The following is a 15,666-nucleotide window of genomic DNA, read 5'->3' as shown; positions in this document are numbered from 1 at the left end:
TCTGGGGAAGATTCACAGGTTGGCCATGTTTAGTGTTTATTGTTTCTTCTTTCTAATCCAGCGATGCTTCCTATTCATCGATACGAGAGAGCGATGCCCGATATCCAATGCCCACGCCGGCGGCAATTGAAACAATCGACCGTAGAGTTGGCCTCGTTCAAGAACTATTCTGTACGTCTAGGAATAGCACAGTGTATGCCAACTACACACATATCTTTATCGTAATGGTTTCGATGGTGGACAGAACAGTCGTGGCGTTGGAATGGTACGGGATATATCGGACCATCTCTGTGTTTAGGACGTGCATGAACAAATATTTTCTGTTTCGCCACATCAACTTATTGGATGAGACTTTTCCGACATCAACCTATTGGATGAGACTTTTCTGTATCTTTTTTTTTTCCAAGCCTAATCTTTACAGAGACAACCTATGCCGTTTTCTGATATATGCGACTCGGGGTCTTTTAGATCGTGAGGATCATGTTCTGAGGAAGATCTAGCCACCTGCTCTTGGGCACTTTGTATGCTCGGCCATGGTATGCGATCATATCGTATCTAATCTAATGTCCATGCTGGACCGCCGAACACCCTATAACAGTGGCGTTTGATATACCCCGGGCTTATTGATTGGCCGCGCCAAAGTAGCTCATATAGTTACTGGAACGTACTCTGTATAGCTAGGTGTAGGTAGTCTGGTTGTTGAGATTGTTAGGGTTGTCCTAGGGTTGCGCAGACTGGCACTGACACAGGTGAGGTTCGGTGCCATGCAATCTCAACCACCATACTCAAGAGTCAAGTGTTGAAATTGCAGGGCCTAGATGCCATAGCCCATCCCATGTAGCTAGATGAGTAACCACTAATCGCCCTAGTCATGAGTGCAACCGAACAAATATACATCTAACTCAATCTCGCAATCACCCCACCATACACGTTGGATAAATTGAATGTCACCAGTACACCAATGCTAAACACACTTTGTAGGGGTTTCAAGCACACAGCCCCTCCTTGTGGTAGCAACGTGGTTGCTGGATGGCTGAAATAAGCCAGCGAAGCCCCATGGTGGCCCGGTTGGCTCACTCTTAGTATCCGAAATGGGAAGTTTCTAACGAGATGAGGCGCAGAGCCGCAAGTGTCCGAGAGGTCGAGGATCCCTACTCTTGTATATAAGACATGTTCTCGAGACTACTTCGTATTATAAAATTAATTGTAATTTGCGGTCTGAGCACGCCTGGGCAATAAACGGCTGTTCTGGCAAAATGAGTTACAACTCCCAACAGAATGTAAGGTTCATCATCTTTATTCTCAACTCATCCACCAAAAGGTAATATGCATGCACTGATATCGAGATAACGATTCTATAGGTCATCAAGCAATGCTCCGAAAACACTTCGGTGGCATACACAACAACCTGGTTCTATTCCACAGACAATCCCGACTTTACCGTCTGCTCAAGATGCTATACCGATAAAATCAGTCATACACCATTTTTTGGTCACTTTCAATCAGAAAAACTAGCACCGCATCCTAATAGACGCTGTCTCTGGAATACGAAGCGAATGGAAGCACTCATCGGCTATGGTCTACACAATAACAACTGGGAATCAATCCGCCAGTACATGATTCACAGAGGCAAAGTCCAGAATTGCACAGGACCCGGTAACCCTGTCGCATTGTCGACCAGCACCAATCGTTATCGCTGGTACAGACCTAGAAACAACGAAATCGAAGGCTTTGTATGCTGTGAAGGTTGCTACGAGGATGTGGTGTCTGCAACCAACCTCCGGGATAGGTTTATACTAGACAACAACGTTGTCAATCATGGTAACCAGGCAAGTTGTGACATCTGCGTTCCTTTTATGAAGAAATGTCTCCTGGAACATGCACCGTCCCAGAATTGGCCCACCTTTGTTGAATGGGCAACTGCACGACTCAAAGTCCCAGCCTGCAAGGACCTTCAGGGAGCGGCGTGTTCCTCTACGCTTTGGTACATGCCTCATCCACCAATGCACAACGTCCTGGTGTGTGGTGCATGTTTCCACGACGGCGTTGATCTTACGCCATTGGCATCGAGTTTCTCGCAAGTTGAGATCCCTTCCAATCGACGAAACGAGGTGTGGGAATGCGCAAATTCCCCGACCGTGTTGGCCATGGCTGTTGCTTGGAACGAGGCTTGCGACAAGAAAAACCTCGACATCTGGCAAAACGCAGCACGAACAATTCCAAACTTGCCGGTATGTACGAAAGAAGGAATCCAAAATGTCATGTGGTATACTGTCAACGGATGTCCCAACTTCGCAATCTGTGCTAGATGCTATATTGGATTGGCGCAAACGTTTGGAATGGGTGGATATTTCCAGCAAATTAATGGCCCAACAGATGGATCAGCGTACATCTGCGATTTCCATCCAAGTATACCCCGAGCACACAGCTACTTTGCGAAATTCGACGAGGCAGTAGCTCTCCAGGACTTTTCTATCTTCACGAATTTTGCTGTGAGATTTTCCGCATTGCCAGTCTGTCCGAAAGATGTCCCATATGTCAATCGTGGATGGTATTGCGGCGAAGAAGCCACCATCTGTGGAAGCTGCTACGAAGAAGCATTCCGAGACACCAAACTTGCACACACCTTGACCCCTCGCGAACGCCCCGATGAATGTATGTGCGACGGCTACTCAGCCCGAATGCGCGGTATATGGAACAATGCCTGCGCCGAAAACAACATCCAACCCTTCAATGTCGCCATCCGCGAAAGAATGCAAGTCTATCAAGCAACCGTCCCCCGAATGCGCCAAATCCTCGAAATCACAAAGATAAGAATGAACACACAAGCAACCTTGTTCATGTCGTCCATCATGCTGCAAGGAGCGAATAACATCTCTGTAGCAGCGTCGAATCATCATTCACATCAGTATGGTAATGCACAACTGGGATGGTATGAGACCAGTGCTGGTGCGCAAGGTGCGGCGCAGTTTCAGCAGGCTCTGAGTATGAATGTTACGCCGACAGGTGATTTGGCAGAGATGTCGCGGTTGGGAGCTATTTGGAAGCAGTATGAATAGTTCTCTTAGTACCAGGGTACACATTGCGCTCTGGCGGATAATATGATATCCGTTTAGTTCAGAAACTTCTCAATCTATGTACGAGGAAAATTTATTACTGTACAATCAGTCACATAAAAATCGTGAATCTAAATACAAATCAAAAGGAAATCTATACAACACTAAACGAAACAAATATATACATAGTTATACACACGTATGACAAAGAGAATCATGTCAAATACCTAGGTAACAAACCATTTTTTCCAAACTTGAATATTTCAAGAGATCATCCAAAGTGATGTTGATGCCATGCTGCTGCGCAGTAGATACAAGTTGTGCAGCATCAACCAGGTCTCCTCCAAGATCATGGAATGGAGAAGAAGAAAGTGATGAGTGTTCAACGACGCGCTTGTTACCAAACACGGACTGCCAGATGTCGAAGATCTTCGAGCGGTGTAGTACCAAATTCTCATCGTCAAGTGAGCTCGAGATTGGGGTTGGGTTCTTTGCTAGGTATTTTGAGTGGCCGAAACTCGAGCTCAAAGAAGAAGCTAACTCATTGATTGGAGATTCCGGTTTCGACGACAGCATGCCCACTGCCGTGCAAAGAAGTTCAAGCAAACTTCCGGCTTCGTCAGAAGACATTGTGCCCTCTGCGCACCCAAGAGTGAGTTCGAGATGGCCGTCAATCTCCTCTGAAACGACGGCGATATCGTACAAATTAGTCATTCTACCGGCATCTGGCATCCAGTTCTCGACAGTGTAGTTATTACCACCAAGATTTATAGAAGTTGGATTGGCTAGTCTGTGATTGACAATGGAGGTAAATCGAGTGGATGGAAGCCATTCCGTACAGTGGTTGATTATACTTCTGAATCCCAGGTTCTCGTATGGCATCCGTTCAAAATGCTGATCTTGGACAGCAAGTAAAAGGTCAACTCCGGTCCGTGAGTTTTGTACATTGATTCTGAGAGGAACATGCGTGGCGCAAGAGCCAATAACATTGTCGAATGTAGTTCCGTTAGGTACATTGCGTCCTGAAACCGTGTCTCCGAATACAACATCAGGCGTACCGACAACATGACCCAACGCCAAGGCCCAGGCTGCTTTGACAATAATGGCATTTGTCATGCCACTGATTGAAAGCCTTCCGACTGGTACTTTCTTGATTGCACAGAATTGCATTGCCCTTGGTGCTTGATCTTGCAAACTTCGACTGTCACTCAGTTGAGGCATCGATGATCTTTTCAACAGATTACGCCAGTATCCATAAGATGTCTCCTCAAGATTAGAAGAAATTCTGTACAGATACTGTGAGAAGTCGGTATTTGGTAACGTCGATTCTCCTGCGTAGATTCTCTGGAATGTCTGCCATATAATCGGGAACGACATGCCATCGTAAATTGCGTGAGACATGCGGAACAAAATGCGATGCTCCAGTGTGCCCTTACGTCTGAGCAAAGTAATCTCTACTAAACTGCTACCAAGCTTTAGAGGTCCCTGCTGACTGTCATGCAGTTGACTGGTGGCAGCGTCAAGGGATTCATCAACTTCCAGGATGGGGATGTTTTGTTGATAAGTGTCCAGAACCACTTGAAGGAGTCTGTCGCCGTGGAACATGTAGACGGTTCTAAAAGCCTCAATACTGTTGCAGAGACCATAGCAAACTTTTTGCAAGTGGTCAACGTCATATGGAGAGTTTCCATCAATCTTGAAGTAATGCACTTCGACCTGAGATTGTGTGAGAGCGCCTACAACACTGAACGCCTGGGAATCAGTGGTAGGCAAGATGTCCAGAACGTTGTTTTCGGAGATCTTGGTGCCCATAGCATTCAATGATGCTACCAAGCTCTTGACTTCTGACTTTTCAACGAGCGAGAAGCTTTGATACTGTGACGATGTCGATGTGGCATTCGGTGAAATCTGCTCCATTGACAGAGCCATCTTCTCCAGAGTAGAGTTTCGGAATACGTTTTTGATATCCAATTTGATTCCCCTTGAATTAGAGGCACCGATAAGTCTCATGGCAAGAATGGAATCTGCACCAAGAGAGAAGAAGTCATCCTCGCTACCAATTGTGACTTGGTCGATCTGTAAGACATCTGCCCATAGGCTACGAAGAGTCGCCTCAGCATTTGTCTTGACATTCTGTGCCACAGATTTGATGCAAGAGTAAAACAGCAAGTCCTGTATGGACTGAGATTCTAGTAGCTTTTTCACTGCGCGACGGTCTGTCTTTCCAGAAGCATTGAACGGTATTTTGGCAAATGGCACGAATGCTGTCGGCACCATATATGAAGCAAGCTTCTGTCGAAGGGCCTCTCTAAGTGCTGTGAATATCTTGTGGAACATTTCCGAGGGAGGCAAAATAACGGAAACACGTTTGGATGGTTCGATCGCCTCAACGAAATCAATAGCAGCCACGAGTATTTGCTGGATCTGATTGTCATTTGGAGACACCAAGTCAACCACTGCTGTACCAATATTCACTTTGAGTTTGGTAATCCAATACTCCACTTCACCAACATCAAGTCGTTGACCACGAATCTTGATTTGTGTATCTCGTCGGCCAAGGTAGGTGAATGAGCCATCTGCATTTTGACGCGCAATATCACCCGTCCTATACATTCGACGACCAGGTTCAAGTCCTAACTGCCGAATAAAACTTGGGTCATTGATAAACGATCCTTGTGTCTTGACGGGATCGTTGAGATAGCCTCGAGCAAGAAGCGATCCTTCTATCAGAATTTCACCTGGTGCACCAACAGGAACCAAGCGGTTGCAGTCTTTGGGATCAGCGATCCATATATTTCCTGAAAAAGGGCGACCGATATTTGCCGCTTCTACTGTTGAAGTCAACGGTTCACTGCATGTGGAATGCATGGAACACTCAGAGGGGCCGTAGGCACTATAAACACCAACGCTGCTCCATGCCTCTACGACAGAAGGCTTAACAGCCTCGCCAAAGAGGAGCAATCGCTGAACAGTAGGAACATCCAAAGGACGAAGCAGGGACGCAGTGCTTGATGTCAGACCCAATAGATTGACCTTGAAGTTGTTGATGGTTTCTGCCAATGCGCCCATACGCTGGTCTTCGGAAGGAATGCAGACACAACCGCCATATATCAATGTGGAAAGAAGCTCCTGAATGGACACATCAAAGGTATAGGCAGCGAACTGGAACATCCTAGTGTTCTTCTTGAGTCCAAATGCTGGTCCGTGACCTTGAATACTGGAACAGAGTGACCTATGCTCAAGAAGGACACCCTTAGGTGTGCCTGTACTCCCGGAAGTGTAAATAACCCATGCGATGTTGTGTGGTTCTACATCTGATATCACGGTCTCCTCAGCTGAAACATCAAGACTCTCAAATAGGAGCTCATCAACTATGATGATAGATTGGGTCACATTCTGGAAGCGTTCAGCTTGTTCCTGATCAGCCAGGAGGATTGTTGCAGCTGTATCAACAAGAATATCCTGGATTCGAGATATCGGATGTTGAATGCCTAAAGGCAAGACACCTCCTCCAGAATGCAGAATTGCGAGCATTGCTATTGCAGCCCACTTGGATTTGCTCATGCACACACCAATCAGAGTATCCGGTTTAACTCCCATATTCTTGAGTTTTTGACTTAGTGCCCGCGCCAGTGTCTCTAATTCATGATACGTGAAGGAACCATCCCAAGCTTCAATGGCTACTAGGCCCGGTTGAGCTCTTGCCACATTGCTGATCAGATGATGAGCACAAGAATCAGCAAGAGGAATCGCGGAGCTGTTCAAATCGACGAGAAGTCTTGAGTCGTACTCATTCAAGATGTTCAAATCTTTAACAAGGATACTGGAATTCGCATGGTTTAGTTGGCCTACAGTATGGTCAAACTGGCGTATCAAACGTGACACTTCCACTTCCGAGATGACGGCATCGTCGAATTTGACATCTACAATGGCATGTGGATCCGACTCTTTTCCAAGAGTACACTCAATTATCAGAGCCTGACTGTGGAATGATTCGGAATCATCCTCATCCCTTGGTTTCAGTCCCCGAAACTGCAGGGTCTTTTCACTCTCTTCAACTGGTTGTGTGAGGAAAATATGATTCAATTCCAATTGAGGGGCTAATTCTGGCACCAGTTCCCGGATCTTTTGTATGCCGGTATGTTCATACGGCATCATCTCGATTGCTTGTTTTTGGACGGACTCGAGGAATTTGGATACAGATTGTGATGGGTTGAGACTGATGCGCACTGGTACGGTAGTTAATGTAGGGGCAATCATCTCGGTGATTCCAGTAACAGGCGCAGTTCGACCAGACAAGGTGACGCCAAAGAGAACATCGTTTACTCCAGTGAATTGCATAACTGTCAATGCCCACGCAGCTCGCATAAGATTAGAGGATGACACATTCTGTGCCTGATTTGCAGGTGCCGATTGCATCCGGTGCTGAAGTGAATAACGGGGTTTAGCCTGATATTTCGCTTTGGGTAGAGGGGGGAATTGTGCAAGGACTTCCTCCCCGGAGAGTTGATTCCGCCAATATGAAGTAGCTGAGGCAGAGTCAATGCTGTTGATATATCTGATAAATTGTGTATACGGTATGCCGTGTGGTATGATGTCATTTGAATATATGGATGCAACACTTTGATATAGAAGCTGCATGCTCCATCCGTCGTAAACACTATGGTGTGCCGTCCAGATGAAGAACTTCTTGCCTGATTGTTGATCATCGACTAATCCGTAACGCACCAGAGGCATTCCTGGGTCGATGCCGCAGCTGCGATCTTTCCTCAAATAATTATCCAAGTTTTTCTCTCGTGACCATGATATAGGCTCCTTAACAACTACTTGAAGAGCTCTAGCATTCTCTTCCAAGACAATACGTGTTCGTAATATGGGAGTAGCGTCCGACATAACTTGCCAAGCCGCACACAATCGCTCAACATCAACTTCATCAGTCAATTCGAAGATGCGACGACTAACGTAGGCGTGAGGTTGGCGCATGGTTATGGCCGTAAGCCCTTCTTGGAGAGGAGTACTGGGATATATATCCTCTATTTGATCAATATTGACTCTACACTGAGCAGCAATGATAGCTTTGTTTTGACTGGCAACGTTATTCCAAAGTTGAAATGGTTCAAGTGGCGCATCTTCGGTTGTCTGTGAGCCTCGGTTCTCAACGAAATTAATCATATCTTCAAGCTTCGTGTGTGCAAATATATCTGCGACTGTAAGCTGGTAGTTGACTTTGCGCCCAGCCTCCACCAACCTGATGGCTGTAATGGAATCGCCACCAAGTTGCATGAAGCTGTCCTGGAGGCCGATATCTTTGGTGTCTAGCTTGAAGATTTGGGCCCATAGCGATTGAATGTCTTTACCGGTTGTAGTGGTTGGCATTTCCTTGGGAGCATTGTCGTTTGAATACTGCATTAATATCGAACGGTCTACCCCTTTTAGCAGGGTAAGAGTTGAGCGACGATCTGTCTTGCCGGTCACTGTTTTGGGAACTTGAAGCATTGGAACATAGGTGCTAGGAATCATATATGCCGGCAACTTTGTGGACAGGAAATCTCGGATGCTCTGAAAGTCCTTGCGGAAAACGGCAGAAGGAGAAAGAAGCACTGAACCATCAAGTGTCTCGTGTTGAAGATAAGTGCTACTCTCCACGAAGTCCATAACCGCAACGAGCAAGAAGTTTTCTCGATCGTTTGTGCCTGCCAGAAGGTCCACCATAACCGTCAAAAGATTGCCTTCCAAAGCCTTGGCTATCCAATATTCAATTTCCGCGACATCAACACGTTGTCCACGGATTTTAACCTGGGTATCGCGTCGTCCAAGATAAGTCAGGGAGCCATCTGTGTTTTGTCGAACCAAATCACCTGTGCGATATATACGGCGTGTTCCCGCCGAGGAGCCAAACTTTTCAACAAAAGCGGCATCTTCTACGAAAGCAGCCTTTGTCTTTGTTGAATCATTGAGATATTCTCGGGCTAGGCCTGGACCCTCGATAAGAAGTTCACCAGGAGCACCGATTGGGCACAGGCGATGGTAATTCGTGGGCTCTACTACCCACGCCGCGCCATTGAGCGGATATCCAATGTTCAAAGAATCCTTCTTATCCTTGATGGCTGGACTACATACAGAGTGAATAGTACACTCTGATGGGCCGTATACATTGATCACCTCAGCGTACGGCAACCAAGTCTCAACAACAGAGGGTTTGACCGCTTCTCCGAACAAGGTCAATGTCTTCACTGTTGGCGTGTCGCGGGGATCTATTAACGATGCGCTCGTAGATGTCAGACCAAGGAAATTTACTTGCATGGCTGCGATGGTCGCTGAAAGCTCGTTCATTCTTTGATGTTCAGATGGGACGCACACAACGCCACCATGGATCAAAGTCGAGCAGATTTCTTGGATCGTGATGTCAAATGTATGTGCGCCAAATTGGAATTGACGTGTGTTGGTATCAAATTTGAAGCGAGCACTGTGACCTTTTATTCCCGAACACAGAGCTTTGTGTTGTAGTATGACACCCTTGGGGTTTCCAGTACTGCCGGATGTGTAAATAACCCAGCCAGCATGTTCCGGTCGGACTGTAGTACATAATGACTGCGTGATGGGCCCGGTCGAGGATTTAACCAACCCTTTGACCTCTACAATGTGCGTTGTCATGCCTTGCAGGCGTTCGTTTTGCTGTTTATCACACAGGATGACAGTACAAGACGAGTCGGATAAAATGGTTGCAACTCGCTCCAACGGATGCTGCACTCCCAGTGGCATTACACCCCCGCCTGCATAGAGAATGGCAAGAACTGCTACAGATGCCCATTTTGATTTATCCATGCACATTCCTACCAGCATGTCAGGAACAACCCCAATATTGATTAAGTAGCTAGACACCCGTTTCGCGTGTCGGTCTAGTTCTTCATAAGTGAATGCTCCATCCCAAGCATCGATTGCAATATCATTTGGTCGTTGCTGAATTGACTTCAGTATGAGATTTTGTACAACTTCTTCAGTAGTTGGTGGTATATGTGAATTTATCTCTCTCAGTTTCTCCAGGTCGTATGAGTTGAGCATGTCAATGCTGGCAATTGACTGGTTGCCTTGAGCTGCCTTTTCACTGATTTGACTAACGATATGATCAAACTGTCGAATGATTCTAGAGACTTCAGCTTCCGAAATAATATTATCGTCATATGTGACCTCCACCGCTACTGGTTGCGAAGGACTGGTTGGGAGACTGCACTCTACAACTAGGGGATGACTGTGGAAAGCATTCACCGATAGTGCATCATCTTGAGGTACCAAACCGGGGAAGCTAGTGGCCTGCTCCTTTTCTGATGTAGGTTGAACGACGAAGAGATTGTTGATCTCCAAGGCATCAGATAAGTCTGGCATCAGCTTCTTGATGTTTTGCAAACCGGTGTGCTCAAATGGAATTGTCTCAACAACCTGAGACTGCAGTTGTGTAAAAAAGTCGCGTATTCCCATAGCCGTATTAATCGCGATGCGAACGGGAACAGTTGTTATTGTAGGTGCAATAAGCTCCGTGATATTTCGTACAGGGGCACTTCGGCCTGATAATGTGACAGCAAACACCACATCGGACAGTCCCATGTATTGCGCAAGGGCCAACGCCCACGCTGCACGAAGTACCGTAGAAGGTCCCACGACCAAGCGCACCGGAGACGAAACCTTTAGATCATATAACAAACGTTGACGCGGCTTCGGCTGATAGTTAGCAGTAGGTAATGGTGGGAAATTTCCCGACACGTCGCCCTCCAGCTGTTTTCGCCAGAAGGCCGCACTCTTATCGATGTCACTTTGCGACAGATAGCGAAGGAACCGTGTGAAGGGAACTGATTGGGGTACAACTTGGCTCTGATAGATTGAGACGACATATTTATACATCAATCCTGCGCTCCATCCGTCATAAACGCTGTGGTGAGCAGTCCAGATGAAATACCGATCACCAGGTGTCTCAGAAACTAGACCAAAGCGGACCAACGGTTGACCATATGTGATTCCTTGCCGTTGGTCTTGGTCAATATAAGATGTAAGGTCATTACCCTGGTGCCATTCAATAACAGATGGAGCACGGATCAACACTTGGACGGAATCTCCAGCTTGGTCTACAAGTATGCGAGTCCGTAATACAGGAGCACTATCACTCAATGTCTGCCAAGCCTGCTTCAGCCGGTCAATATCAATGTCATTCGACATGGAGAAAACACGGCGACTGACATATGCCGTCGGTTGATGCATAGTAATAGCCATTAGACCTTCTTGGAGTGGTGTACATGGGTAAACATCTTCAATGTTTTCGACGGATAATCCACAACGTGTAGCAATATCTCTCAGACCATCTACACCCGAACCCCATAATTCAAAGGGCACAGTATCCTGTCCAGGTTGCGCATCGATATCCATATCGTCACTTGTCAAGAGTGTAGCCAGATCTTTGAGTCTCGGATGGAGGAAGATATTGGCTACTGTCATTCTAAACCCAAATTTCTTCTGGCTGACATCAACCATACGAATGGCTGTAATGGAATCACCCCCAATCTCAAGGAATGAGTCATTAGTACCAATATCTGTTAGACTCACGCCAAGCACCTCTGACCATAGATATTGCAAAGTTTTCTCCATTTCGGTCGTCGGATTTGTTTTTGGATCCGCACTTGTCATATATGCCCTGGCCTCTGAGGGCTGGAGGGATGAGACCAATTGCAAAACAGCCCTACGATCCGTCTTTGTTGATAGTGTAAGGGGCATGTCTGCCAGAGGAACATATACACTTGGGACCATGTATGATGGAAGCTTCTCTAACAGGCGTTCGCGAAGTCGTTGAAAAGCATTTTTGAGCATCTCAGAGGGCGGCAATAATTGGAAGCCATGAACATTTGAACGGTAGGGGGAATCTTGTGCAAAATCCACCACAGCAACCAATTCATTTCGCGGTTTTATAACATCCACAATAGGGGTAGTCACATCTTTGAACAATTTGGATACCCAGTATTCGACTTCACCGACGTCCAGACGCTGGCCACGGATTTTGACTTGTGTGTCACGACGACCGAGATATGTAAGTGAGCCATCCGAGTTTTGTTGAACAATGTCGCCAGTGCGATACATCCGTCTCCCACTTCCCAATTTCAATTGACGAATAAAGCAAGGATCGGTTATAAAGGCGTTATTCGTCTTTACGGGATCGTTCACGTAACCACGGGCGAGCAATGGGCCTTCGATAAGTAGCTCACCAGGGCATCCAATTGGGCATAAACGATTTAGATCACTGGAGTCCACTACCCAGAAGTTTCCGGTAGTTACAAATCCAATATTAGAGATCTGAGATCTCACGTCCTTAAAGGGTTTGCTGACACTTGAGAAAATGGAACATTCGGTTGGACCGTAACCGTTGAGAATCCTTGCATGTCCGAGCCATGCTTCAACCACACTAGCTTTAACAGGTTCACCAAACAGAATGAGCTGCTTTACATGTGGCAACTCGTGGGGAAGAATGAGTGTTGCCGTGCTTGAAGTCAACCCGACGTAGTCGGCGTTGCGATCAATTATCGCACGAGCCAAATGATTCATGCGATCATCCTCCGAAGGAATACAAATACAGCCCCCGTAGAGAAGAGTTGCAAAATTTTCTTGAATAGCGGCGTCAAATGTATAGGCGGCAAATTGGAAAACTCGAGCATGTCTACCCATGTCAAATACCGCGCCATGCGCGATCATACTTGAACAAAGAGCCCCATGCTCTAACAACACACCTTTCGGTTTTCCAGTGCTTCCTGAAGTATAAATAACCCAGGCAGCATTAACTGGTATTGTGTTTGGGATATTAGGTTCTGTCATGGGTGTAATTATAATGGTGTTGAACAATGCCTCGTCGACCACAATCTTTGCTTTGCTGACTTCTGCTAGCCTCCTAGCTTGCTGAGAATCCACCAAAATCAAAACTGCCTCCGAATCAACCAGGATGTCTGTAATACGTGTTAAGGGATGTTGAACTCCCAAGGGGACAACAGCACCACCAGCGTAAAGGATTGCAAGCATAGCGATGACTGCCCATTTCGACTTCTCCATACACATACCGACCATTACTTCAGGTCGTACACCTTGACTTATGAGATGAGATGATAATATCTTTGCCTGTTGGTTTAGCTCTTCATATGTCAAGTTTCCGTCCCAAGAATCGATCGCCTGAGCATTGGGTTGCTCGTGGGCCTTCTGATCGACCAGTTCGTGAATACATGATTGTACCGTTTGAGGTATTCTACCATTTCTTTCGATAATCTGAGCTCGATGCTCGCGAGGCAACAGATCCAAACCTTCCACATTTGCAAAAGGTTGGCTAATAACACAATTAATAGCCTCGCGGAAGCTTTTCAGCAGGGCATCAGCATAATGGGCGTCCATCTTCGACAACCAGTAGTCCATACTGACATCTATCCGGTATTGCCCTGCCTGGATATTGAGCGATAGATCATACTTTTTAGTTGATTCAGTAACGAGACACGGTTTGTATTTTGTGAAAAATGTGTACTTACATCCGTTGGGCTATATGCGTCTATAATATCCAATTCCAGCCCCATGATTGACTCTAGTTCCCGAGTCAGATTCCGCCTGAACGACATGACTGTATTGCCCCATTGTCGAGCAGAAAAGCTTTGGGAGAATTCGTTCTGATGTTTCAAACTCTGTAAATACTCCTGGCTCACGTGGCTGAGGACATCAGAAACCTTTTGTGAGCCAAGTTGCATGGCACAAAGGAGTGTATTGATATATGGGCCAATTGCGTCCATGATACCACTTAATGGTGCTTCCCTGGTTGACGTAATATAAGAGAAGGATACGCTCTCCTGGCCTGTATAATATCGAAGTACCAGTCCCCAGGCGACTTGACATATGTTCGCGATAGTCACTTTATGCGACTCGCAGAAATGATTTAGGTCCGAGGTGATATCGAATGCAAATCGTAGTGTTTGTAGATCACGCATGGGCTCCTGGTCTTTCAACATTGGCACATGCGTCTCTCGTGCATTTGCAGTGTAATATTGCCAATACTGTGATGCCACCTGCTTAGATTCAACTTTCTGGTAGTACGCCACATAATCCCTATACGATAGGATCTCTCGACGTCCATTGCGGTCAAATAACAGAGATGCCATATCTCTCAACAGCACCTCTGCAGAGTGTCCATCTATCAAGGAATGGCTGATGTCCAGTTTGAGATAAAATTCTCTTGTAGCAATCTTCGTAACATGCAAACAATGAGGAACCTTAAACTTCTCTGGTATGACAGGTCGGCGCGATTCCAGGTCTAGGTCATCTGGCGAGCCGGTTGCGTCTATCAAGCGAACATTAGGTTCCACATGTCGAAGAATGACCTGATCAAAGTGGCCAGGTTGTGCCACACTATCAATAAAGACAGTTCTCAAGATGGATCTTTGAGATACTATTGTACTCCATAAGTCGCCGACGCTCTGCATGTCATGGTCTATTGATAGCTTGACACGGATTGTAAAAGAGCATTGGTAGGCTACAGGACTGATAGCCTGGCCAAGAAGCGTCTTTTCTTGAAGAGGCGAGCATGGAACGATTGCTTCTATATCGTCTAGAGGAGATGTTGTGATTTGCTGCAATGTTGGAAGCAGTAGACGTTTCAAGTCCTCTGGCAAAGAGAATCCATCCTTCTTCACTTGCGAGTCGGAAATAGCAGGAATCTCTGACACCGTGTCGAAAATGACACAGTCATCGTTGTCATCGGTTGATTTTCGTCTATTTGAACGCGGCTCTTCTTCCGTGACCAGTTTTTGCGAAAGCTGGGCAATACTTCCATCTAATAGAACGTCTGCAACTTCAATCATGAAACCATTTTCTCTCAAACGGGCGATCACAAAAACTGCTAATAAGGAGTCCCCTCCAAGGCCCAGAAAGGACCGATTGTGATCTATCTGCGATGCATTCTTTTTTAGAAGGTCGGCATAAAGATCCTTTAAAAAGTCTTCTGCTTCTTTGAGGTTGTGGAAGATCCTTTTTTTGACCTGTTGATCAATGGCTCCGAAAACACTTGAGACATTATCGAAATCCATATTGTCTTTGGTTATGCGGTTCTTGACCTAGCTAATTACTGGAAAATTCTGCAGTCGATGTCTGTACATAAAACTCTCGCAGATACAACCTTGAACCCTAAAAGTTCTGAAGCAACAAGCTTGATGACGCTGGCTGTATCCCTTCTATGATTCTATCCCAAACAGTTTCGGGGATCATGCCAGGATACACATACAGCTTCGCACCGTTTTCAGCTTAGCGCCACAGCCAGCATGTACATGTGCCAGAACCGAAGATCCGTCGAGTTCGTTAACTACACGTTGTAAGCATTATGTATGTAGTATCTTCTCTGACAGATCAGTTAACTTCGAGACATGGGATTGAGTTTCAAGCTCAAGTTACTGTACGTACGTATTTCGAGTGGGCAATCTGGGGGCCGTATCCGTAATTAAGGCTGTACGAATTGTATGAATTGTAATAACACACACCCGTAACGCGAACGGTATCGACCGTATTACGGTAACAATGTATTATTATTTTACGCCGTAACAATTGTAATGTG

At 46.1% G+C, this 15,666-nt stretch overlaps 2 protein-coding genes across 2 annotated transcripts; one reads left to right on the top strand and one right to left on the bottom strand.

The window, feature by feature from the left end:
- Nucleotides 1-1,256: 1,256 nt before the first annotated feature.
- Nucleotides 1,257-3,059, top strand: EYB26_008695 (uncharacterized protein; the record flags this gene model as incomplete). The annotated part of the gene is made up of 2 exons (XM_054267946.1): nt 1,257-1,280; nt 1,362-3,059. The coding sequence occupies 2 exons, from the start codon at nt 1,257-1,259 to the stop codon at nt 3,057-3,059; spliced, it is 1,722 nt and encodes a 573-aa protein (XP_054123921.1).
- Nucleotides 3,060-3,275: 216 nt separating this feature from the next.
- On the bottom strand, nt 3,276-15,145 carry EYB26_008694 (uncharacterized protein; the record flags this gene model as incomplete). Its single annotated transcript, XM_054267945.1, has 3 exons — nt 4,169-4,257; nt 4,301-13,541; nt 13,601-15,145. The coding sequence occupies 3 exons, from the start codon at nt 15,143-15,145 to the stop codon at nt 4,169-4,171; spliced, it is 10,875 nt and encodes a 3,624-aa protein (XP_054123920.1).
- Nucleotides 15,146-15,666: the final 521 nt, after the last annotated feature.

Source organism: Talaromyces marneffei, chromosome 7, assembly GCF_009556855.1.
Source record: "Talaromyces marneffei chromosome 7, complete sequence".
Classification (NCBI taxonomy): domain Eukaryota; kingdom Fungi; phylum Ascomycota; class Eurotiomycetes; order Eurotiales; family Trichocomaceae; genus Talaromyces; species Talaromyces marneffei.
Note: the sequence above shows the minus strand (reverse complement) of the source record. Positions and strands in the feature narration are given on the sequence as shown.